This window comes from Hyperoodon ampullatus, assembly GCF_949752795.1.
Source record: "Hyperoodon ampullatus genome assembly, chromosome: 5".
Classification (NCBI taxonomy): domain Eukaryota; kingdom Metazoa; phylum Chordata; class Mammalia; order Artiodactyla; family Ziphiidae; genus Hyperoodon; species Hyperoodon ampullatus.
This window is the reverse complement of record NC_136918.1, coordinates 59,291,273-59,318,425: the sequence shown is the minus strand read 5'-3', so window position 1 is coordinate 59,318,425 and position 27,153 is coordinate 59,291,273. Positions and strand designations below refer to the sequence as shown.

At 36.8% G+C, this 27,153-nt stretch overlaps 1 protein-coding gene across 5 annotated transcripts; it reads left to right on the top strand.

Annotated features, from left to right (window-relative positions):
* SKIL (SKI like proto-oncogene) lies at positions 1 to 27,153 on the top strand (the record flags this gene model as incomplete). 5 transcript variants are annotated; one of them, XM_079705072.1, is made up of 6 exons in its annotated part: positions 1 to 1,099; positions 13,509 to 13,602; positions 22,279 to 22,373; positions 25,571 to 25,812; positions 26,106 to 26,330; positions 26,995 to 27,153. In XM_079705072.1, 6 exons carry the CDS (start codon positions 1 to 3, stop codon positions 27,151 to 27,153), a joined length of 1,914 nt encoding a protein of 637 aa, XP_079561198.1. The 5 variants fall into 5 exon arrangements, 2 of the variants coding, with proteins under 2 accessions (XP_079561198.1, XP_079561197.1); XM_079705071.1 differs by having other exon boundaries at positions 22,279 to 22,511; XR_013810910.1 differs by lacking the exons at positions 25,571 to 25,812; positions 26,106 to 26,330; positions 26,995 to 27,153 and adding exons at positions 19,517 to 19,638; positions 20,444 to 20,659 and having other exon boundaries at positions 1,056 to 1,095; positions 13,505 to 13,602; positions 22,279 to 22,391.

The window sequence follows — 27,153 nt, the reverse complement described above, 5'->3', positions numbered from 1 at the left end:
ATGGAAAACCTACAGACAAATTTTTCCTTGGTTCAGGGCTCAAATAAACTGAACGGGATGGAAGATGATGGCAGCCCTCCAGTGAAAAAAATGATGACAGCCATTCATGCAAATGGAAAAATGATGGTAAACAAGATGCCAACTGTAAAGAAGGAACACTTGGACGACTATGAAGCGCCAATGGAAACTGATGAAGAGCATGTCAAGAGAACCTGTGCCTCTGTGCCTGAACCTTTACATTTAAATCCCAGTTTGAAACACACTTTGGCACAATTCCATTTAAGTAGCCAGAGCTCTCTGGGTGGACCAGCAGCATTTTCCGCTCGGTATTCCCAAGAAAGCATGTCACCTACTGTATTTCTGCCTCTTCCATCTCCTCAGGTTCTTCCTGGTCCACTGCTCATCCCTTCTGATAGCTCCACAGAACTCACCCAGACTGTGTTGGAAGGGGAGTCTATTTCTTGTTTTCAGGTTGGAGGAGAAAAGAGACTCTGTTTGCCCCAAGTCCTAAATTCTGTTCTCCGAGAATTTTCACTCCAACAAATAAATACAGTATGTGATGAATTGTACATCTATTGTTCAAGGTGTACATCAGACCAGCTTCATATCTTAAAGGTCCTGGGAATACTTCCATTCAATGCCCCGTCCTGTGGGCTGATCACATTAACTGATGCACAAAGACTGTGTAATGCTTTATTGCGGCCACGCACTTTTCCTCAAAATGGTAGTATACTTCCTGCTAAAAACTCATTGGCCCAGTTGAAGGAAACTGGCAGTGCCTTTGAAGTGGAACATGAATGCTTAGGCAAATGTCAGGGTTTATTTGCACCCCAATTTTATGTTCAGCCAGATGCCCCGTGTATTCAGTGTCTGGAGTGCTGTGGAATGTTTGCGCCCCAGACATTTGTGATGCATTCTCACAGATCACCCGACAAAAGGACTTGCCACTGGGGCTTTGAATCAGCCAAATGGCATTGCTATCTTCACGTGAACCAAAAATACTTAGGGACACCTGAAGAAAAGAAACTGAAGGTAATTTTAGAAGAAATGAAGGAGAAATTTAGCATGAGAAATGGGAAGAGGACTCAATCCAAGGCAAGTTTTTTTTTTTTTAATAGCAATTTTGAATAATGGTAATGGTTTACTTTGAAGTTAAGAGTCTATTTAGAATATAACTGTTAAGAAACTGTTACTGCTCATGCAGCAACAGCAAAAACTCATCTAAATAATATGTTATGTTTGTATTACATGTTTTAGGCTATAAAGTGCTTTCCTGTATGTGTTCTCATTTGATCTTCCAAACAACCTACTGAGAGAAGTGGGATTATTCCCATTTTACAGATAAAGAGAATGAGGCTCAGAGAGATCAGGTGGCTTTCCCAAGATTATATAGCCAGGGACTGGAGGATTTGGGGCTTCTTTCTCAAGCCATGTCCTCATTTTCACACATCTTGCTTTTTGATGACTAAATCAGTTGTTTTCCTAGGACTCAAGATAACTTACACTTTGGTGTTATATCTATTTGCAAATGATATAATAGCTAGCCCAAACAACTCTGGTGGTGGGCTCCAAACAGCGTTTTTCAAAGGTATATTTAGGATTTCTGACATTGTTTCTATAATTGAATATTCAGACTTGATCAGTACTGAGGACAAATGCAAAAGACAGATTTATCTGAAGACTTCATGATTCTAGTCACCAAGAATTTTTTATAAAGAGAGGAATAATTTAAAAAAATTATGACAGAATAAAGATTATTTTATTTTTTTAATTAAAAAAATTTATTTTATTTATTTGTTTTTGGCAGCATTGGGTCTTCATTGCTGCACTCAGGCTTTCTCTAGTTGCAGCGAGCGGGGGCTACTCTTCCTTGCGGTGCACAGGCTTATCATTGCGGTGGCTTCTCTTGTTGCGGAGCGCGCGCTCTAGGTGCCCGAGCTTCAGTAGTTGTAGTGCGTGGGCTCAGTAGTTGCGGTTCATGGGCTCTAGAGCGCAGGCTCAGTAGTTGTGGCGCACAGGCTTAGCTGCTCCACGGATGTAGGATCTTCCCGGACCAGGGCTCGAATCTGTATCCCTGCATTGGCAGGCGGATTCTTAACCACTGCACCACCAGGGAAGCCCAAGATTATTTTAGATTAAATAAATATTAATATAAAAATGTCTCAGCAAAGAGATTTTAAACTTATTTTCCCACTGCATTATCTGGTAGGCTAAACTAGTTCATTCTAAGAGTTTGAATGGCTGGCTAATAGATAAGATTTAGGCTATTAAATATTCAGTTTGTTGATCTGGTTTTTAAATATTTTCCTACTTGATTAAAATCAGTATAATAGCTAACACTAAGTGTTTAAAATGTGGCAAGCATTGTATTTGAACAGTTTTACACGTATAATTTTATTTGATTGGTACCACAAAAGATTGGCCATGTTTCATCTTAAGAATCTAATTTTTCCACTATTAATTAGTTTTTATTCCTTGAATATCTGTGCTCTTTCTACTTCACAGAAGTATTAAATGACTGAAGTTTATTTACAGCAAGATTAGAGCTTGGGCAAGAAACTAAGGTTTCGTGGCCTGTGCTTTAAACCTTTCAGGTTTTGAGGGAAATTTAGTTACAGTGTAGTTTTAAGACAGTGATTTGCTTCTGAAGCCCAATGAAGATAATTTCAGACTTGAATTCAGGGTCGTTTGCTACTTGCTGATTCCAAAGGGTCAGTACTTCTTGGAAATTCCTTGCCTGTGGCTACTAGATAAGTATATTGTTTAACTGATTTTAAAGCAGAATTGACTTCAAGCCAGTTCTCACATTGTTGGACATGCTTACAGCTGGCCTGGTCCCATGCTGAAAATTGTGTTTAGAATTGTCTGTATTCTCAAAATGTGGAATGCCCCTTTTGATATTTATGATATCTTGCCCTAACCTAACTAGGACTCTTACATGTCCATAGGTGGCCACATTATTTGCCAGATATTCTTGGTCCAATCTTGATTGCTCTGACGTAAGCATTTTGGGGATAAATTACTTTGCCTAATATTCCTGCTTTGTGTTTGTGAGAAAAAATATCTGAGAACCATGATAAAGGTTAAAAAAAAAAAAGGTGATGAATTTACTTAACTGAAACTGAATGTGCTAGGGTTTGGTTAAAATTGAAACTGTCCTTCATCAGGATGTAGTCATTTATTGTCTCAGAATTTATTAATTTGAATTCAGTTTTTATTTGGGGAAGCTGTGAGATTTTTTCCCCCATCTTTTTACTATGTTATGTTTTGCAGTATTTGCTAGTGTTTCTGGGGTATTCTGTTATTTTTTCCAATTTTATGTGAATTTTAAGCAATTTAAGGGAATTTGAAAATTTCCAGTAATCAAACCTTTAAGAAAGAAGTTTTTGGGGAGTTCATGTGTAGTAATATATGCTTGCCGCTTCACATTTTGAAAATTTACTCCTCAAAACTTGGTGAAGTAGTTCTCTTTTGAAGTTGAGATGAGAAACCGGTGGGTTCAGATGGGTCACATGCTTCTGGTTGTATAACTGGTAGGTGGTAGAATCAGGAGTTGAATGCAGGTCTTCTGACTTCAAGTCTAGTAATTTTCACTACTTTTCCCATAAGCAAACTCAGTAGCAGAAACTGAATTTTGAGAAACATTAACTTTTCTTATCAACTTACTTTAGTATAATGGTTCTTAAGCTCTCTGTTAACTTGTATGTAGACTAAGGTATTTTACTGGGAAGGGGGCACGGGGATAGTCCTTGGCTGGGGAACATTTTTCATTATCTTCTGTGAGTCACTGAATTGGTTGCCCAACAAACCAAATACATCCAGAGGAAGCTCATTAAAAAAAGTCAAAACAGGCTTTTTAAAAAAAAAATTAAAGCATATGCTAAATATATTAACCTCTTATCTAAAGGTCCTTATGTTTAGTGTGAACACTAATGTAATTGGGTATGTTTAGTTAATGTAGTCAGAGTAGGGTTTTGGATTTTAAAAATCCCCTCAAACTCAGTAGGCAATTGTTTGAAATGTAGCAACTGTTGAATTATTTCTAAGGATGGAAATTATATTAGTGATGGTCACCAAACTATTTGCATAACTAAAACCTGTATTTACTTTGCATAGTTAGGAGCTATATTTAGATGGGAGAAATAAGTGGTAGAAGGTCAGTGTTCTAAGTGAAGAGCTGACTATTCTTTGCAGACACCAGAGGTATAGTATTTTGAACTCTTTCTCACTCAGGTCACCACAAGAAATAATACTTGATTTTTAGATCTGCCTAGGTTGCTTTTCAAAATGGTGTTATCAAAACTGTCTCTTCGAGAGGCATGGACATATATACACTACCAAACGTAAAATAGATAGCTAGTGGGAAGCAGCCGCATAGCACAGGGAGATCAGCTCGGTGCCTTGTGACCGCCTGGAGGGTGGGAGGGAGGGATATATATGCAAGAGGGAAGGGATATGGGAACAGATGTATATGTATAACTGATTCACTTTGTTATAAAGCAGAAACTAATACACCATTGTGAAGCAATTATACTCCAATAAAGTTGTAAAAAACAAACAAAAAACCCCCAAACTGTCTCTTTATATCATTTGAGTTTTTTATGTTTTTATTAGAAAAATTATTATTGTATTTTATAGTGCACAAATATATGGAAGAATATATTCTTGATTCTTTTCCATATCTCCAGTGGGTGTTATTTATTTGATCTAATTCTGATTTTGTTGAATCTTAGTTTCTATCTGTGGAAAAAAGGTTTGCCAAGCAAACTGATCATTTGTAAGTAAAATTTGAAGGGTGATGTTTCCTTGAGATTATTTTCAAGCACATTAGAAAAACCTATTTGTAGTCAACTGATAAGATCATTATAGGTGATTCTTTGCTGTTACAGCATGTGGCTGATAGTGTCCAGTTCACTAAGTAAAGATGGTTTATGCCTTTATAATTTTTTAGGGGTTAAAATTTAGATTTCTAACATTTAGACTTGACTACTGTTAGGTAAGTAAAATAATATAGTTCTTACTTTGCTTAGGGAAAAAAACCCTGTGGATTATCTGTGATGCAAATAGATTACCTAAAGATATCAACTTAAGTTTTCCTCTTAAAGCCTATTAATTAAACATTTCACTTTTTTTTAGTTTTGCATTTTTCTTACAGTTCATTTCTGTGAGGTCATTGGCAATAATGATAATCCTACAAAATATTTCTCCCCTCTTGTAAGCTATTATACTTTTGTTTAGGAAGTGTGTTTCTTAATACAAACCTAAGTGAGGTAAAGAAATACACTAGAGAGAATGGGTAACTACAAAGAGTAGTGTTGGGACAAAATGTGTACCAGTAATAATTGTGATAGATTTGATGGTAATTTGTTACATCAGAGGCAGAGTTTGCATTTTATGATTAGCATAAATTTTTATTAAGTGGCTATAAGGTCAGAATCAAATGAAGTATTTGTGCTCATATAAGGGACGAGTATGAATATTTTTTTCTAACTTTCTAAAATTAACAACTGTCTTAATGAGTTTTGAGACTATCTTTTTCCTGTTTTCCCAGAATTTAGTTTACTGCTTGGCAGGTCAAAGTTACTCAGTGAAAAAGAAAAAAATTTTTAAACTGAATAAATTTTTGGGAGACAATGCTCCATTGTATTTTAGAACATTGGGGATTTTTTTGGAGAAATTATGGTTTAACCCTTAATAAACATATAATTTGCAAATAAACTGTTGAATAAGACAGCTGATCAAATGAGAGAATGGATGTAAAAGTACTTTGGAAGTTAAGAGTCTAGAAATATCAGATGGTACTTCAAACTATTATTGAAATATTTACTAATATGTATTTCAGGATTTTTCCTTTCCCCAAACATTTTCTTGATTTATCTAGAATTATCTGAAGATATTTCTAAGTAAGATAACTGAGTGTTGGGCTCAGCTGTATCTCACGTTTAGTTGTTTGTACACAGTAATTATACTATTTGGATATTTGTTTATTTATCAAAATGAAGTATGCAAGAAGAAAGTACAAAACACGTTGTTATAAAATGTGTTATAAGAAGGAAATTTCAGTGAAATCTTTAGAATGGCTTTGGGAATAGTGCCCCCTTATGGTTTAGAAAATATAGAGTCTATATTCATTTTATCATTAAAATTTTTTAATTTTTTTAACATTTTAAACATTTTAAAATGTTAATATTTAAAAAAAGGCTTCTGATAAAAAGCTTTATCCTTTTGGTCTGAGAAATGGGAAAAAAATTAAGAAACTTCAAGGAAGAAAAGAAAAAGGATAGGCCTGAATCAGTACATAGTTAGCCAGTAGTGTTCTCATACCTATGCATATGTTATAATTTATACCACTTGGAGAACAAGGAAGAAAGCAAGAATTGGATTAATTTCAATGCCTTTAGAATTCTGGGAGTAGAGAGTGTGGAGCCAGAACTCAATTTGTTCAAGTAAAGAGACAGAATTAGTTTGGGAATAGTTTTAGTAATGGCTTGAACCTTTATTTTGTCCATGCGTAAAATTTGGTCTGTTGAGGTTTCATATATGTTACATATACATTAAAATAATGTAAGGATTTTATTTGACTAAAAAGGCATAAAGAATATATAATTTAAGGTGTGGTTTGGTTCCATCACTAAATAAAGTATTACAGCACCATGCTAGGCGAAAGAGAAATGAATAGGAAAGATTTATAGTTAGTTTAAAACTCATTTTGATTCCTAGACTTAGAAATGGGTCACAGAAATATGTATGTAAAGACTAGTTGGAGGCTCCCTAGGGCAGGAATTCATCTTGTAGTTTCTAAACCTAGAATGTGATGGATGCTTAACAAAAGTTTGGATACAACTGAATGAAAAGTCTTAGTAGCCCTCGAAAGCTACCAGTGATTTTCAAGGCGGAAAAGAGTTTAGTTTTAAAGCAAAGCAGCATTTTGTTTTTATTTGTGGTATTGAATTTATTTTGAGATTTCTAATAGCCTTAAAAGTGCATATTTTGTTTATCTTATGGGTACAAGGAATACAAAAGTTAAAGAAAATTACTAAAGACCATTTTGGTACATAGTACTACGGCTTTTATTCCATTTTGAAAAAAATTTTTGGTGTGATTATGAAAGCTATGTAGGCCCATTAGAGTAAATCCTTAAAAAAGTACAAAGAAGAAAACAAAATTTCCTCATTATTTCACCATGGAGTGATAACCACCATTGGAATTGATTCCTTTACGTACGTAATGCTTTGTAAATCTGTGCAAAAGCATCTGTAGAGTGCACATGTTATTAATTTAAGACCTAATTGTTGAAATAATACATTTGGACAAACTTTAGGACATGTACTTAGAGTAGTGTTTATCAAATTGCAATTTGTCACCCATGCAGCCTTTCTCATCTGGGGCTCTATGAGAGGAGAATTAAGCCATAGAAAGGATGGTATATAGTACCTTTCTAAGTCCTTTGGAGAGAAGTTAATTTAGTGCATACAATGGAAGCTTTGCAGAGTTTGGGCTTAATTTTCTTGAGAACCTCAGTTGAGAAGGGTGAGGGGGGAATATCAAAGAAGTCAACTGACTGGGTCACCAGCATTTTAAAAATACATGAAATCGAGTAAAATTTTTAAAAATGCAATATATTGCACATAGTAAAATTAATTAATTTACATTTTGATATTGTCAATTTACATTATTTGAAGGCCAAAATAATCTGAGTTTTTTTTTTTTTTTTTGCGGTACGCGGGCCTCCCACTGTTGTGGCCTCTCCCGTTGCGGAGCACAGGCTCCGGACGCGCAGGCTCAGCGGCCATGGCTCACGGGCCTAGCCGCTCCGCGGCATGTGGGATCTTCCCGGACCGGGGCACGAACCCGCGTCCCCTGCATCCCCCTGCATCGGCAGGCGGACTCTCAACTACTGCGCCACCAGGGAAGCCCTGAGATAATTTTTAAAAAGCATCTATGCCGAAATGGGATAGAAAAGCAAAGCCTTACAGGTATATAGATTAAAACTTTTTTAAAAAAATTAATTAATTTATCTTTGGCTGCGTTGGGTCTTTGTTGCTGGGCCCAGGCTTTTCTCTAGTTGCGGTGAGCGTGGGCTACTCTTCGTTGCAGTGCGCGGGCTTCTCATTGTGGTGGCTTCTCTTGTTGTGGAGCACTGGCTCTAGGCGCGCAGGCTTCAGTAGCTGTGGCTCGCGGGCTCTAGAGCGCAGGCTCAGTAGTTGTGGCGCACGGGCTTAGTTGCTCCGTGGCACGTGGGATCCTCCCGGACCAGGGCTTGAACCCATGTGTCCTGCGTTGGCAGGCGGATTCTTAACCACTGCACCACCAGGGAAGCCCTAGATTAAAACTTTTTATAACATATTTTAGTGAAAAGATGTATATGACATGGAAATTTTCAAATAATTGCAATATTAAGTGGATTGGACACCATAGAATTCCAGTGTAAAGAAATTATTTTTCAAGTCCCAGAAATTAACAGGATTTTTATCAGTTTGTTCTGTTTCCTTTAAGTTTTTTTAAAAATAAATTTTATTTATTTTTGGTTTCATTGGGTTTTCGTTGCCGCACACGGGCTTTTCTCTAGTTGCGGCGAGTTCGCAGTGTGCTGGCTTCTCATTGCAGTGGCTTATCTTTGTGGAGCACGGGCTCTAGGCGTGCGGGCTTCAGTAGTTGTGGCACGCTGGCTCTAGAGTGCAGACTCAGTAGTTGTGGCAGTGGCTCATGGGCTTAATAGCTCTGCGGCATATGGGATCTTCCTGGACCAGGGCTCGAACCCTTGTCTCCTGCATTGGCAGGCGGATTCTTAACCACTGTGCCACCAGTTTTTCTTTAAGTTTAAGGGAGGAATATCATACTACTGACTTTTACATGGCTTTGTTTCCATGAAGGATTTAAGAAGAGAGTTGCACATTATAAGAATGTGAGCCTTTGCTTTTCCTGTGAGAGTTTTTAAGCACTTTAAACCTAAAATTGGCTTTGTGAGGTAGATATGATTCTGCAGTGTGGAGGAGCAACAGACATTGTTGTGATTTCTGCAGATCCATCTTTGATAAGTTAGTGGAAGTGCTTAGACCATATTGTTCCGGTTTTGCATTAGGTTGATTAATTCTAATAATTACAATGAAATGAGGCACAAAACTAAGCCTTAAAATCTCTTAAGTAGCTATTTGCTACCTTGTAACACTATTCCTGTTTCAGTTGTTGAAACACTCATTCACAGCCTGTTGGAAGTATTGAGGAAACCTGATCCTATTCTGAGAGATTCAGTTTCTTTCAGTAGGAGTTGGCAGCTGTCTGGTAGGGTGTCTTTTGTGTCCTTCTGAAATCATTTATGGACCACTTGAATGTCTTAGTATTATACACAGTAAAAGGAACCTGGCAGGTATATTGGCTTTATATAGCTAAGGAGTTGTTGCTTAACTATGTGTTTGGTCATGTGTTTACTAAGGTTGCTAACGATTTATGTTTGGCTTGTACAAAGTAATGTGTATTTAATATGCATTATATTTTACTTTTTATGTAAGCACACCATTATAGGAGGATAGACTATGAAATTTATCAGTCTACTAGTCCTTCATATGCTTACTGGCTTATAAATACCAAAATGTAAAAATTAATCTTTGTCTTTCTAAATTCTATTTTAAAAAATATTTTCCACATATTTTAAAAAGATTTAATTCTTATTTTTTGAGGGGAATTTTTGAAATCCCATCAATACTTTGAGATATTGTCTTGATTTCTTTAGTTCATCATTGTTTGTCATTAGGACTTAAAGATCACAATATTAATCTGACACTGTAATTAGAAACTAAAGTGCCACCTAAAATCAAAGTTTATTATTGAAGATAAGTCTGGGAATTTTCAAGCATTTTGATTTTTGTTTTTGGGGGTTTTTTTAGTGCAAATTGGAATGTTAGTATACAAAGGGTGCTGAGCGGGTGGAATTGCTTTTGTAACTAGAAAGTGGTGACAAATGCTTATTGGTCTTTTTGTAAATGAAATCAAGTTCTCTAAACTATTTGTCATTGTGAGGCTAATAAGCATGGTAGCAAAATACAATGATTCTTTATTAGGAAACCTGATTATTAAAGGGTCATGTGTACATAACACAGTAAGTTGAAATTTAGAGAAACTTGCATATAACATTTCCTAATTTTTACTTATTTAAAGTTAACTTCTATACAGTTTGGGCTTATTTAAATTTTGCTTTCATAGACGTTATTTGTTGTTTTACGACTTAGAGAAAGAACTTTTGGAATGAAATCATATGTCTGAAATTTTTCTTATATGTTTCAGATGAGGATGCCATCTGTTCATTTTGTGGTAGATAATTATGGGGAAGTTGGGCAATAGAAGTATTTTAAAATCTTAAGGCTCTAACTTAAGCTACTAAGTGATCTACTTCTCTTCTTTGCCAAGTAATGTAATGTATTCTATTTTAATGTTTAAGTACATGAAGGGAATTAAATTATTCTCATATTGAAAGGTAAAAGAAAAGGCAATAGATGTGCTTATCTTGGTGTCTCATTTTTATTCCTGATCAGTAGTAGCATTATTGCTGTGCCATTTAATTATATTGTTATTTTTTTGAAGACCTAATTTGTATGTTGCCACAAATGCAGAATAGATGAGAAAATCTGGCATGCCCGTGAATGTTCTGTTGTATAATATGTGCTTTTCGTAATTGTTTTTAACATGCAGTTAGGATAATTTGTTATAAATGTGTTTATGGCTTACCACAGCATATTAGGTAAAATTAACTCCCAACATTTTATCATGGTTAGTGTTGTGCATTTCCCCATCATTTATATTATTTAATTTGTAGATCTGATCTCTAAAAATACAGCCCAGAGACTGTTAGGATTGTTGGTACTTCATTGAACAGAAGGGTATTAAACGTGAAAGAGACTATCTTGTGAGTGTTGTGGTAGCAGATTAACCTTAAAAAAGGCCACCCTGGGAATTAATGAGCTACACTGTCCTTCAGAATTCATTCAACAAATATTTATTGAGTCCCTACTACATGCCAGGCATGGTGCTAGGTACTGAAAATACAAAAGTGATTAAGACAGTACTTGACCTCAAGCTGCTGTTTAAGCAGAGGCGTAATAGCCACTCGTCAGGGATTTTGTATAGGGAGTTCAGACATTAGAGGACTGCACTAGGTGATCTTTAAGGAAGGTTTTTTTTTTAATAACCCTCTCCTCTGTGACTCTCTTCATGTGTTGGTGCAAGAATAGGAAACAAAATAAAGGTCAGAAACTAGAGAGGGATGGATGTTTAAATAGAAAGAATGTGCTAGCATTTATTTAAGGTGGCATTTGAAGTTTAGAGACATCATAGAAACAAAGCTGTACTGAGTTTGGATCATGAATAAAGGTAAAACTTACACAAATCAAACTGTAGAGTTTTAAAATGCACTTGATCAAAATTGAGTCAGATTTGAAGTCAAGATCTCTGGCTGAAGAAGTTTAGAATTTGTTATTCTGAAGATTTGACATTCCAGTTATCTGTAATAGGGAAAACTTTAAAATATATAAATCAATTTAAGTAATTTTAATTTAAAAAATCTGGAAACAGTTGATTTCTTGGGCAGTACATCCAGAATTGTCTCAGATATAAAACTGATTTAAAGTGGAGCTTTCCATGTTTTCTAAATAATGAGTTTAACAAATAACTTCTAAAAATGAAGTTATCATTTAATTTGAACCAATCTTATATTTCATTGATTTGTTAGAGTGAGCTTATCCCTGCTCATTAACACCTGTTTTATCACAGTGTTGGGGTGAAAAATGTTCTGCCTAAGTGAGTTTTCTAGATGATGAAACTACTCTTCTCAGCACTGTGTCTTTTTAAAAACTTTAACCTTTTTTAAAATGAATTCTAAAATGTCTTAAATAGTTTTCAGTCTCTCTGAATGGTATGTGTATGGTATATATATGTATATGGTATACTAATAAATATAAATATCGACTATAACTATGTCATGTTGACTCAAGACTTCTTAAACATCAGTTACTCTGTTGTGATAAGGGTAGGGAACAATTGAGATATATTAAATTATTTGCCCTGTCCTATGTGTGATAAAGCCCTCAGATTGTCTTGCTTTTTTAATCAGTTTTTGTGTTTGTGTCTTGTAATTCTCCTCTCTCCCTAGGCTGTCAGCTGGCACCTGGTATCTATCATTTAGTATTTCTGTTGCCAGCAGTCAGTTCCCTTTCTAATTTATGGTAGAACTAAGCTATAGGCTGAGAAACTGTGTAAACAAATGATTGATTTATTTTATAAATAAGCAGTTGATTTTGCCCCAGATTCTGAACTTTAGAATACTTTATCAGGATTGTGAGGTTTTGAAACAAATTCTACTCTTATAGAGTCTAGAGGCCGTCACTGAATACTCACCTCTTAAGTCCTTTTGAAATGCTGTTCTTTTCGCTATAATCTTGTGCTCTTGTTAGTCTTTCAAATTCCTTGCCCAGTAATTCTTTTTTTTTTTTTTTTTTTTTTTTGCGGTACACGGGCCTCTCACTGTTGTGGCCTCTCCCGTTGCGGAGCACAGGCTCCGGACGCCCAGGCTCAGCGGCCATGGCTCACGGGCCCAGCCGCTCCGCGCATGTGGGATCCTCCCGCACCGGGGCACGAACCCGTGTCCCCTGCATCGGCAGGCGGACTCTCAACCACTGCGCCACCAGGGAAGCCCCATTGCCCAGTAATTCTTAACAAAACATTGATCTCCTACCAATATGTGCGTGTGTTGGGGGAGGGGAGACAAAATATAAAACAAACCAAATGAGGAAGTTAGTAGCCACAGGTTATTTATTCTTGTCTATCAGTTTCTGAACCTCAGTTTTCTTAGCTGTAAAATGGAGATAATTATACCTACTTAATGAGGTATTCATTAGAAATAAGCAGGATATAAAGTTCTTATCATGAACTTTGAGGTAGCCAGTTACCTTCTCCTCTTACTTTATTTACAGGTAGAGTTCATCCTTCAGGGCTAAAAAGAGCTTTTCATATTTATGAGAAAATGTGGTTTATTGATAAGTGTTAGCAGACACAGTGGTTTTAAAGTTTAGCAAAATATTGCTGTAGAGTGTTATCTAATATAATATGCTAAGAAATACTATAGGGATGGGGGGTATATTCTAGGTAATTGTAACAGTGAGAAGAATCAGAACTTAGCAATGCTGCACATTTGCAGAGTACTATTATTTAAAATGGATTTTTAAAATAGATTCCGTAAGTATGATATTTGATGAAATCATTCTGGTAGTCCATGTTAACATACATGCTAAAACTGTTCTTGTGATGGGACAGTTCATGTCCCTTTTCGGTTTTAAGTGACTACACGTGATACTTTAAGGAAAGACTGCCTTATTAGAAGATGATTCTTAAATAACATTATTCTTTACTAGTCAGTGTTCTCTGGAGGCAGCCTATGGCTCTGTCAAGTAGATACATAAAATTACCCATCACATCCTCCTTCAATAAACTTTTCCCCTTCCACATTTTTCTACAGATAGATACACCACCAGGAATGGAATTACAGTCATGGTATCCAGTTATAAAGCAGGAAGGTGACCATGTTTCTCAGACACATTCATTTCTACACCCCAGGTGAGTGGGTATTGGCTCATTCATTCATTCATTCAACATCTATGCATCAGGTACTATTCTAGGCCCTGGGAATTCATTTTATAGTTTTAGTTTTTTTTTGCTAATCAATGAAATGAATTATAAATAGTGTTGAATATTTGAATTAACCTTTCCTGTGTGTTTCTATTTTTTTTTTTCCCTAGAAATAGGTCATTTCTTTTTTGCCCTAAAGTGAAAAAATTGGAAGTTTTCTTTTTATTTCCTTACTTCCCTTCAAGAAGTAAACCAACTCTTCAAGAGTGTGGTGTGCAACTTTCATATTTTATTTTATTTTTATTTATTTATTTTTTTACATCTTTATTGGAGTATAATTGTTTTACAATGGTGTGTTAGTTTCTGCTTTATAACAAAGTGAATCAGCTGTACATATATGTATGTTCCCATATCTCTTCCCTCTTGCGTCTCCCTCCCTCCCACCCTCCCTATCCCACCCCTCTAGGTGGTCACAAAGCACCGAGCTGATCTCCCTGTGCTATGCGGCTGCTTCCCACTAGCTATCTATTTTACGTATGGTAGTGTATATATGTCCATGCCACTCTCTCACTTTGTCACAGCTTACCCTTCCCCCTCCCCATATCCTCAAGTCCGTTCTCTAGTAGGTCTGTGTCTTTATTCCTGTCTTACCCCTAGGTTCTTCATGACATTTTTTTTTCTTAAATTCCATATATATGTGTTAGCATATGGTATTTGTCTTTCTCTTCCTGACTTACTTCACTCTGTATGACAGACTCTAGGTCCATCCACCTCATTACAAATAGCTCAATTTTGTTTCTTTTGATGTCTGAGTAATAATCCATTGTATATATGTGCCACATCTTCTTTATCCATTCATCCGATGATGGACACTTAGGTTGTTTCCATCTCCTGGCTATTGTAAATAGAGCTGCAGTGAACATTTTGGTACATGAATCTTTTTGAATTATGGTTTTCTCAGGGTATATGCCCAGGAGTGGGATTGCTGGGTCATATGGTAGTTCTATTTGTAGTTTCTTTCTTTTTTTTTTTTTTTTTTTTGTAGTTTTTTAAGGAACCTCCATACTGTTCTCCATAGTGGCTGTACCAATTCACATTCCCACCAGCAGTGCAAGAGTGTTCCCTTTTCTCCATATTTATTGTTTCTAGATTTTTTGATGATGGCCATTCTGACTGGTGTGAGATGATATCTCATTGTAGTTTTGATTTGCATTTCTCTAATGATTAATGATGTTGAGCATTCTTTCATGTGTTTGTTGGCAGTCTGTATATCTTCTTTGGAGAAATGTCTCTTTAGGTCTTCTGCCCATTTTTGGATTGGGTGTTTGTTGTTTTGTTATTGAGCTGCATGAGCTGGTTGTAAATTTTGGAGATTAATCCTTTGTCAGCTGCTTCGTTTGCAAATATTTTCTCCCATTCTAAGGGTTGTCCTTTGGTCTTGTTTATGGTTTCCTTTGCTGTGCAAAAGCTTTGCAGTTTCATTAGGTCCCATTTGTTTATTTTTGTTTTTATTTCCACTTCTGTAGGAGGTGGGTCAAAAAGGATCTTGCTGTGATTTATGTCATAGAGTGTTCTGCCTATGTTTTCCTCTAAGACTTTAATAGTTTCTGGCCTTACATTTAGGTCTTTAATCCATTTTGAGCTTACTTTTGTGTATGGTGTTAGGGAGTGATCTAATCTCATACTTTTACGTGTAGCTGTCCAGTTTTCCCAGCACCACTTATTGAAGAGGCTGTCCTTTCTCCACTGTACATTCTCACCTCCTTTATCAAAGATAAGGTGACCATATGTGCGTGGGTTTATCTCTGGGCTTTCTATCCTGTTCCATTGATCTATCTTTCTGTTTTTATGCCAGTACCATACTGTCTTGATTACTGTAGCTTTGTAGTATAGTCTGAAGTCTGGGAACCTGATTCCTCCAGCTCCGTTTTTCGTTCTCAAGATTGCTTTGGCTATTCGGGGTCTTTTGTGTTTCATACAAATTTTGAAATTTTTTGTTCTAGTTCTGTGAAAAATGCCAGTGGTAGTTTGATAGGGATTGCATTGAATCTGTAGATTGCTTTGGGTAGTATTGTCATTTTCACAATATTGATTCTTCCAATCCAAGAACATGGTATATCTCTTCATCTATTTGTATCATCCTTAATTTCTTTCATCAGTGTCTTATAATTTTCTGCATACAGGTCTTTTGTCTCCTTAGGTAGGTTTATTCCTAGATATTTTATTCTTTTTGTTGCAATGGTAAATGGGAGTGTTTTCTTGATTTCACTTTCAGATTTTTCATCATTAGTGTATAGGAATGCCAGAGATTTCTGTGCATTAATTTTGTATCCTGCTACTTTACCAAATTCATTGATTAGCTCTAGTAGTTTTCTGGTAGCATCTTTAGGATTCTCTATGTATAGTATCATGTCATCTGCAAACAGTGACAGCTTTACTTCTTCTTTTCCAATTTGGATTCCTTTTATTTCCTTTTCTTCTCTGATTGCTGTGGCTAAAACTTCGAAAACTATGTTGAATAAGAGTGGTGAGAGTGGGCAACCTTGTCTTGTTCCTGATCTTAGTGGAAATGGTTTCAGTTTTTCACCATTGAGGACGATGTTGGCTGTGGGTTTGTCATAAATTGCCTTTATTATGTGGAGGAAAGTTCCCTCTATGCCTACTTTCTGGAGGGTTTTTATCATAAATCGGTGTTGAATTTTGTCGAAAGCTTTCTCTGCATCTATTGGAATGACCATATGGTTTTTCTCCTTCAGTTTGTTAATATGGGGTATCACATTGATTGATTTGTGTGTATTGAAGAATCCTTGCATTCCTGGAATAAACCCCATTTGATCATGGTGTATGATCCTTTTAATGTGCTGTTGGATTATGTTTGCTAGATTTTGTTGAGGCTTTTTGCATCTATGTTCATCAGTGATATTGGCCTGTAGCTTTCTTTCTTTGTGACATCCTTGTCTGGTTTTGGTATCATGGCGTTGGTGGACTCATAGAATGAGATTGGAAGTGTTCCTCCCTCTGCTATATTTTGGAAGAGTTTGAGAAGGATAGGTGTTAGCTCTTCTCTAAATGTTTGATAGAATTCGCCTGTGAAGCCATCTGGTCCTGGGCTTTTGTTTGTTGGAAGATTTTTAATCACAGTTTCAATTTCAGTGCTTGTGATTGATCTGTTCCTATTTTCTATTTCTTCCTGATTCAGTCTTGGCAGGTTGTGCATTTCTAAGAATTTGTCCATTTCTTCCAGGTTGTCCATTTTATTGGCATAGAGTTGCTTGTAGTAATCTGTCATGATCCTTTGTATTTCTGCAGTGTCAGTTGTTACTTCTCCTTTTTCATTTCTAATTCTATTGATTTGAGTCTTCTCCCTTTTTTTCTTGATGAGTCTGGCTAATGGTTTACCAGTTTTGTTTATCATCTCAAAGAACCAGTTTTTAGTTTTATTGAGCCTTGCTATCGTTTCCTTCATTTCTTTTTCATTTATTTCTGATCTGATCTTTATGATTTCTTTCCTTCTGTTAACTTTGGGGTTTTTTTGTTCTTCTTTCTCTAATTGCTTTAGATGCAAGGTTAGGTTGTTTATTCGAGATGTTTCCTGTTTCTTAAGGTAGGATTGTATTGCTATAAACTTCCCTCTTAGAAGTGCTTTTGCTGCATCCCATAGGTTTTGGGTCATCGTGTCTCCATTGTCATTTGTTTCTAGGTATTTTTTGATTTCCTCTTTGATTTCTTCAGTGATCACTTCGTTATTAAGTAGTGTATTGTTTAGCCTCCATGTGTTTGTATTTTTTACAGCTCTTTTCCTGTAATTGATATCTAGTCTCATAGCATTGTGGTCAGAAAAGATACTTGATACAATTTCAATTTTCTTAAATTTACCAAGGCTTGATTTGTGACCCAAGATATGATCTATCCTGGAGAATGTTCCATGAGCACTTGAGAAAAATGTGTATTCTGTTGTTTTTGGATGGAATGTCCTATAAATATCAATTAAGTCCATCTTGTTTAATGTATCGTGTGTCCTTATTTATTTTCATTTTGGATGATCTGTCCGTTGATGAAAGTGGGGTGTTAAAGTCCCCTACTATGAATGTGTTACTGTCCATTTCCCCTTTTATGGCTGTTAGTATTTGCCTTATGTGTTGAGGTGCTCCTATGTTAGGTGCATAAATATTTACAATTGTTATATCTTCTTCTTGGATTGATCCCTTGATCATTATGTAGTGTCCTTCTTTGTCTCTTCTAATAGTCTTTATTTTAAAGTCTATTTTGTCTGATATGAGTATTGCTACTCCAGCTTTCTTTTGGTTTCCATTTGCATGGAATATCTTTTTCCATCCCCTCACTTTCAGTCTGTATGTGTCTCTAGGTCTGAAGTGGGTCTCTTGTAGACAGCATATATATGGGTCTTGTTTTTGTATCCATTCATCCAGTCTGTGTTTTTTGGTGGGAGCATTTAATCCATTTACATTTAAGGTAATTATCGATATGTATGTTCCTATTCCCATTTTCTTAATTGTTTTGGTTTGTTATTATAGGTCTTTTCCTTCTCTTGTGTTTCTTGCCTAGAGAAGATCCTTTAGCATTTGTTGTAAAGCTGGTTTGGTGGTGCTGAACTCTCTCAGCTTTTGCTTGTCTGTAAACGTTTTAATTTCTCCATCAAATCTGAATGAGATCCTTGCTGGGTAGAGTAATCTTGGTTGTAGGTTTTTCTCCTTCATCACTTTAAATATGTCCTGCCAGTCCCTTCTGGCTTGGAGAGTTTCTGCTGAAAGATCAGCTGTTAACCTTATGGGGATTCCTTTGTGTGTTATTTGTTGTTTTTCCCTTGCTACTTTTAATATGTTTTCTTTGTATTTAATTTTTGACAGTTTGATTAATATGTGTCTTGGCGTATTTCTTCTTGGATTTATTCTGTATGGGACTCTCTGTGCCTCCTGGACTTGATTAACTATTTCCTTTCCCATATTAGGGAAGTTTTCAACTATAATCTCTTCAAATATTTTCTCAGTCCCTTTCTTTTTCTTTTCTTCTTCTGGGACCCCTATAATTCGAATGTTGGTGCGTTTAATGTTGTCCCAGAGGTCTCTGAGACTGTCCTCAGTTCTCTTCATTCTTTTTTCTTTACTCTGCTCTGCAGTAGTTATTTCCACTATTTTATCTTCCAGGTCACTTATCCGTTCTTCTGCCTCAGTTATTCTGCTATTGATCCCTTCTAGAGTATTTTTAATTTCATTTATTGTGTTGTTCATCATTGCTTGTTTCATCTTTAGTTCTTCTAGGTCCTTGTGAAATGTTTCTTGCATTTCCTCTCTTCTATTTCCAAGATTTTGGATCATCTTTACTATCATTATTCTGAATTCTTTTTTAGGTAGACTGCCTATTTCCTCTTCATTTGTTAGGTCTGGTGGGTTTTTATCTTGCTCCTTCATCTGCTGTGTGTTTTTCTGTCTTCTCATTTTGCTTATCTTACTGTGTTTGGGGTCTCCTTTTTGCAGGCTGCAGGTTTGTAGTTCCTGTTGTTTTTGGTATCTGTCCCCAGTGGCTAAAGTTGGTTCAGTGGGTTGTGTAGGCTTCCTGGTGGAGGGGACTAGTGCCTGTGTTCTGGTGGGTGAGGCTGGATCTGGTCTTTCTGGCGGGCAGGTCCATGTCTGGTGGTGTGTTTTCGGGTGTCTGTGGACTTACTATGATTTTAGGCAGCCTCTCTGCTAATGGGTGTGGTTGTGTTCCTGTCTTGCTAGTTGTTTGGCATAGGGTGTCCAGCACTGTAGCTTGCTGGTCATTGAGAGAAGCTGGGTGTTGGTGTTGAGATGGAGATCTCTGGGAGATTTTCGCCGTTTGATCTTATGTGGAGCTGGGAGGTCTCTTGTGGACCAGTGTCCTGAAGTTGGCTCTCCCACCTCAGGGGCACAGCACTGACTCCTGGCTGCAGCACCAAGAGCCTTTCATCCACACGGCTCAGAATAAAAGGGAGAAAAAGTAGAAAGAAAGGAAGAAAGAGGATAAAAGAAAATAAAACAAAGTAAGGTAAAATAAAATAAAGTTATTAAAATAAAAAAATAATTATTAAGAAAAAAATTTTTTTAAAGTAACAAAAACACAAAAAAACGGATGGATAGAACGCTAGGACAGATGGTGAAAGCAGAGCTATACAGACAAAATCTCACACAGAAGCATACACATACACACTCACAAAAAGATGAAAAGGGGAAAAAATAATAAATCTTGCTCTCAAAGTCCACCTCCTCAATTTGGGATGATTTGTTGTCTATTCTGGTATTCCACAGATGCAGGGTACATCAAGTTGATTGTGGAGATTTAATCCGCTGCTCTTGTGGCTGCTGGGAGAGATTTCTCTTTCTCTTCTTTGTTCACACAGCTCCCGGGATTCAGATTTGGATTTGGCCCCGCCTCTGCGTGTAGGTCGCAGGAGGGCGTCTGTTCTTCGCTCAGACAGGACGGGGTTAAAGGAGCCGCTGATTCGGGGGCTCCAGCTCACTCAGGCCGGGGGGAGGGAGGGGTACGGAGTGCAGGGTGAGCCTGCGGCGGCAGAGGCCGGCATGACGTTGCACCAGGCTGAGGCGCGCCGTGCGTTCTCCTGGGGAAGTTGTCCCTGGATCCCGGGACCCTGGCAGTGGCGCGCTGCACAGGCTCCCCAGAAGGGAGGTGTGGAGAGTGACCTGTGCTCACACACAGGCCTCTTGGTGGCGGCAGCAGCAGCAGCCTTAGCGCCTCATGCCCCTCTCTGGGGTCCGCGCTGTTAGCCGTGGCTCGAGCCCATCTCTGGAGCTCCTTTAAGCAGCGCTCTTAATCCCCTCTCCTCATGCATCAGGAAACAAAGAGGGAAGAAAAAGTCTCTTGACTCTTCGGCAGCTCCAGACTTTTCCCCGGACTCCCTCCCGGCTAGCCGTGGTGCACTAGCCCCTTCAGGCTGTGTTCACGCCGCCAACCCCAGTCCTCTCCCTGCGCTCCAACCGAAGCCGGAGCCCGAGCCTCAGCTCCCAGCCCCGCCCGCCCTGGCGGGTGAGCAGACAAGCCTCTCAGGCTGGTGAGTGCTGGTCAGCATCGATCGTCTGTGCGGGAATCTCTCAGCTTTGCCCTCCGCACCCCTGTGGCTGCACTCTCCTCCGCGACTCCGAAGCTCCCCACTCCCCCACCCGCAGTCTCCGCCCGTGAAGGGGCTTCCTAGTGTGTGGAAACCTTTCCTCCTTCACGGCTCCCTCCCAATGGTGCAGGTCCTGTCCATATTCTGTCTCTGTTTATTCTTTTTTCTTTTGCCCTACCCAGGTACGTGGGGAGTTTCTTGCCTTTTGGGAGGTCTGAGGTCTTCTGCCAGCGTTCAGTGGGTGTTCTGTAGGAGTTGTTCCACGTGTAGATGAATTTCTGCTGTATCTGTGGGGAGGAAGGTGATCTCTGCGTCTTACTCTTCCACCATCTTTCCCCTCTCTGTCGACTTTGATATTTTAAAACAAAACATTTTGAAACTTAGAGGATTTCATAGTAGCCACACCCCTCAAAATCAATTTTCATATTTTCAATAAAAATGCATCTTAGATTACAGTTTTTATTTATAAAACCTAGATTTTTATCTGCTGCTCTACATATTTATCTCCCTAAGCACAGTGATAAAGAATCTCAATCTTACTTAATTTATATAGTTCCTTCTATTCCTATTACATTTGAAGTAAGTTTTTGGGCAGTAATAAACCTGTCAGTTTTCTTAGCAGAATACTGAGTTTTCATTCTCAGAATTCATGTGATTGGTAAAGAGGGACTATATAGATGTCCTGTACAAGGGAACTGTGATACGAGATGAGATTATTTAGAGTTCAGAAGATGAAGTGTTAGGTCAGTTAAATGGTTGCATCTTTTGGCTAAAGGTTCAGCAGATTATAGTTAATCATATGGTACTTAAATATCTAGCTCAAATTTTGTTCCATGAGTCTCTCAGATAATCTCCTGAACAATTTTATATGAGCTTTGAGTAAAATTGGTAGTTATCCCTTTGATCTTAGTTTTGCACAATTTATTATTGCTGTTTTATCAAATAAGTAAGAAATGCTAAAGTATTTTCAGAAGATTGCTCTGTGGGGTTTGATCCAAGGAGGACTGCCCAGTAGCTGGGCAGCATTCAGAATGCTGCTTCTCTCCCTGAGAAGGGAGAAGGCCCTGGGAGCTCTTTGTTGGGGCTGTGATGAGTCAGGCCATAGCCTTGCAGTGTGGGACTGAATCAGTCTCACCACAATAAAGAGCAAGGATTCCTTGCTTTGGAGGGGTGGCAGACAAGCAGTAGTCCTCCGGAGTAGTGTATAGTCTGTTTTCTTTCGGCATAAACCTTACCTACTCAGGGCTGTTGAACTGCTCTGTAAAGTACTTCATGGTTTTAGTTCTCATGTGGTTTTGAGGGAAGGAGAAGAGACTGATTTTCCAGTATCTTTAAGTGCTTAGAAACTACTTTTTGTAAAATAACAAAAATAACCTCATAATTTTACTCTTTCTGCCTCAACTACTTTTTCAAGAATTCCTTTCTATGACCCTTATTTTCTGAGTTGTTCTGTTATCTGTTGTGATTTTTAAAAAATTGTTTAACCATAGAAATTGACGTAATATATTTTGCTTTTTACCTAAATGTAATATGTATCTTCTTTTGCCGTTCTCTGTTTTCAGCTACTACTTATACATGTGTGATAAAGTGGTTGCCCCAAATGTGTCGCTTACTTCGGCTGTATCCCAGCCTAAAGAGGTCACAAAGACAGAGGCAAGTAGATCTATACCAAGACACTCAGAGAAGCCTCACAGTAGTGGGAAACATCAAAAAATAGTGTCTTATCCAGATGTTTCACTGGAGGAACAGGAGAAAATGGATCTAAAAACAAGTAGAGAATTATATAGCCGCTTAGGTGAGTATTCGGAAATTATCTTTTTAAAATCAAATATCTAATAAACATATTCAGCATTTTCAAAGAGGATTTCTATTTAAGAGAATTTTCCAGATAATGGAAGCTTTTATCTTAAAAAAAAATACCACCTTTCAAAACTCTTGAGTGGCTACATAGACCCTCAGTTGTTCTGCTTATCTAGAATGGTGATATATATATAGAAGCTAATGAGATAGAAAATAGACTACCTGGCTGCATATTGCAAGTGACTTTTGTCTAATTATTTTTTCTTCTTCCAGCCTTTTCTTTACTGTCAGATTTCTTAAAAGGTCCTTATTTTTCTTTCTAATTTGCTGTGAACTGAGAAACCTTTTAACTAATAATATGAAAAGTATATGATAATCTATAAAAATATTGAATCAACTTTGTTATACACCTGAAACTAATATAATATTGTAAATCAACTATACTTTAATTTAAAAAAAAGTGTATGTAAGAGTAGTTAGGTATAGGACTCAGAGACACTTAGTCATAGAATAAGCAAGGTTTGAAAACTCATAGCTGTGGGAGCCAGGCAGATGGCATAAATGCAGAATGCTGGCTGGACATTAAAAAAAAACTGCATAGTTACAGTGCCTTTTAAAATACCGTGGACCAGACAAGACATGTCTGCTCACATGCTGCCTGTGTTACCCTCTTCATAGATGCACAGCTTTGCTTACAGCTTAGGCAAGTGTGACAGTTCTTTTCAGCTTTCTCAGAGCAATCTAAGAGTCCTCTAGTTACCTGTTTTCATAGATAATTGAGATTCTTCCGGAGTTTTTGTACTTTAATTTTGAGATTTTTAAAACTCAGTTTTCCTTGTATTTAAATATGGCAAACAATAATTAGTAATGTATTAATACCATTATACCGTGTTTGCATTATATTTCCCGTTATTTAATTCTAGAGACTTAAAAAAATTGTTAAGATGTAATTCATATTCCTTAAAATTTACCCTTTTAGAGTATATGATTCAGTGGCTTTTCGTAAATTCACAAAGTTGTGCAATGATTACAAATATTTAATTTCAGAACATTTCATCACCCTAAAAAGGAACCCTGTAATCCAGTAGAAGTTACTCTTCATTCTTTCCTTTCACCAGGCTCTGTCAGCCATAAATCTATTTTCTGTTTTTATGGATTTGCCTATTCTGGACATTTCATATAAAAGGGATCCTACAACATATGGCCTTTTGTTGTCTAGCTTCTTCCACCAAGGATATTTTCTCAGTCCATATTATAGCATGTATTAGTACTTCTTCCCTTTTTATGGCTTAATAACTTTCTATCATATGGATGGATAATACCCCATTTTGTTTATTCATTCATCTGTTGATGGACATTTGGATGTGTCCACTTTTGGGCTATTATGACTAACGCTGTTATGAACGCTTACGCACAAGTTTTAATGTGAACGTACATTTTCATTTCTCTTGGCTATATATTTTGGAGTGGAATTGCTGGGTCAAATGGTAACTCTATGTTTAATATCTTGAGGGACTGCCAAACTTTTCAGAGCAGCTGCACCATTTTCATTTCCAGCAGCGGCTTCTGAGGACTCTGATTTCTGCACATCTTTGCCAACACTTGTTATTGTTTGTCTTTTGATTATAGCCATTCTAGTGGTTGTGAAATGATATCTCATAGTTTTGATTTGCAATTCTCCAATGACTAATGATACTGGGTATCTTTTCATGTTTTTATTGGACATTGCAAATCTTTGGAGAAGTGCCTGTTGAGATCCTTTGCCTATTTTTAAATCGGGTTGTCTCTTTACAACTGAATTGTAAGAGTTCTTTGTACATTATGGTACTAGACCCTTATCAGATATAGGATTCGCCATTCTGTCAGTTGTCTTTTTACTTTCTTGGTAGTGTCCTTTGAAACACAAGTTTTAAATTCTGATGAAGTCCAATTTATTGTTTCTTTCATTGCTTACTTTAGGTGTCATGTCTAAGAAACCATTGCCTAATCCAGTTAAGAGTTTTAGCTCTTACATTTAAGTCCATGATCCATTTTGAGTTAATTTTTATATAAGGTGTGAAGTTCAACCTCATTCTTTGTATATGGATACAGTTGTCCCAGCACTGTTGAAAAGAATACTCTTTCCTGATTGAATTGTTTTGGCACCCTTGTTGAAAACCAGTTGCCCATAAAAGTATGGGTTTGTTTCTGGACTCAGTCTTTATGCCAGTAGTACACACAATTTTGATTTCTGTAGCTTTGTAATAAGCTTTGAAATTGGGGATTGTGAGTCCTCCAACTTTATTATTGTTTTTCAAGATTGTTTTGGCTATTTTGGTTTCCTTTTATTTCCATATGAATTTTAGAATCAGCTTGTCAGTTTCTGCCACAAAGCCAGTTGAAGTTTTGATAGGGGTTGCATTGAAAAAGTAGATCATTTGGGGGAGTATTATCATTTATTGTAGTCCATTTGGGCTGCTGTAACAAAAATAACATAGACTGGGTGGCTTATACCACAAACATTTACTTTTCAACGTTCTAGAGGCTGGGAAATCCAAGGTCAAGGCACTAGCAGATTTGGTCTGGCAAGGGCTTGCTTCCTGGTTCATAGATGGCCATCTTCTCACTGTGTACTCAAATGGTGGGAGAGTTCTCTGGAGTCTCTTTTATAAGGGCATAAATCCCATCAGTGGGGGCTCTACCCTTATGACCTAATTATCTCCTGAAAGCCCTATTTCCTAATACCATTGCATTGGGGGGCTAGGATTTCAACATATGAATTTTGGAGGTCACTGACATTCAGATCATGATATCATCTTAACAATATTAAGTCTTCCAATCCATAAACATGGGAGGCTTTCCATTTATTTAGATCTTTTATTTCTTTCAATAATGTTTTGTAGTTTTCATTTTACAAGTTTTATACTATTTTGTTAAGTTTATCCCTAAGTATCTTATTATTTTTTATTTCATTTGTAAATGAAATTGTTTTCTTAATTTCATTTATGGATTGTTCTAGTGACATTTTAACAGAGTGATATTCATACTTTGTTACTTCATTTTTGCCTCTCAAAGATCCATCAGTCTCGAATAATTCTACAAGCAAAAAGAAACCTGAGCCTACCACTTGCAACTTAGCCAGAGACACAAGCAAGGCGGGAATTGACCGTGATGCTGCAGCTTCATCTCCACTTCTTGTCAAAGATGTCATTTGTGAGGATGATAAGGGAAAAATCATGGAAGAAGTAATGAGAACTTACGTAAAACAACAGGAAAAACTGAACTCAATTTTGCAGAAGAAGCAACAACTTCAGATGGTAAAATTGTTATCTAAATGATAGTCCATTGTGAAAAGATACTTTTGCATATTCTTAAAGAAGTCAAGATGAGATGCTGTAAATGTATTTAAGATTATTCAGTTTTACATTTATAAAAAAGATTAATATACTTTAAAATTTTTAGAGAAGATAGTTTTCAAGATAATTACTTATGTATAGAATTGACGTGACAGCTGAATTTTAGATATTTTCTGTCCTGTTTTTTCCTGAATTGAAAATTCTAATGTGACAGAAATAAAGTAAAAATTATATTGTGATTCTTTAAATTATAGGAAGTTGAAATGTTGAGTAGTTCAAAAGCTATGAAGGAACTCACTGAAGAACAGCAGAATTTACAGAAAGAGCTTGAATCTTTGCAGAATGAACATGCTCAAAGAATGGAAGAATTTTATGTTGAACAGAAAGACTTAGAGAAAAAATTAGAGCAGGTAATGAAGCAAAAATGTACCTGTGACTCAAATTTAGAAAAAGATAAAGAGGCTGAATATGCAGCACAGGTAAGAATTACACAGTTTGTATAGTGTTGCCCTTTCAATGTGGAAATTGAAGCCGTTATTTTAATTTCATTAAAGAAATTACTTTATGTTAAGCTCATTTCATTTAGACTAGATTTCAAAATAGACAGTTCTGTTAAACACAACTTTATATCTTCCAAGATGATTTTTTGACCTTGATTACTTTATTACTTTAAACTTATCAGGGTTCTGTAGTTTAGTTGTCCAGATTGCTAATCTCTAGCTATCTGAATATCAGAGGTTATGTTATTCTAATGTAGTATATGGGCTTTCTAATCAACGAATTAACAAACATGAACTGTTGCCCACTATGTTCACAGCACTCGGGCAAAAATGAATAGTAGCTCACAACTTGGGGAAGATGAACAAATAACTCTTAACCTGAGCCAGCTGTGATGAGAGGTATACTGAAGTGTAGGGCATAATGAAAGTGTTCTAGGTGTTCAGTTCTCTTGACCTTTTGTGTCACCCTCATTTTAAGGTCATGTCAAAGTATGATTAATAGTATTAGATATTCAAGAGATGCATGCATGAAATAGTTCATTTTTGTGATAAGTAATTTGAAAGTAGGTCTTTGCCATGATGTGAGGAGTAAGTGGAAAAACAAAACTGAATGAAAACTGACACAGTCTTCTAAATCACACAGCTGGCAGAACTGAGACAGAGATTGGACCATGCCGAGGCTGATAGGCAAGAACTCCAGGATGAACTCAGACAGGAACGGGAGGCAAGACAGAAGTTAGAGATGATGATAAAAGAGCTAAAGCTGCAAATTTTGAAATCATCGAAGACTGCTAAAGAATAG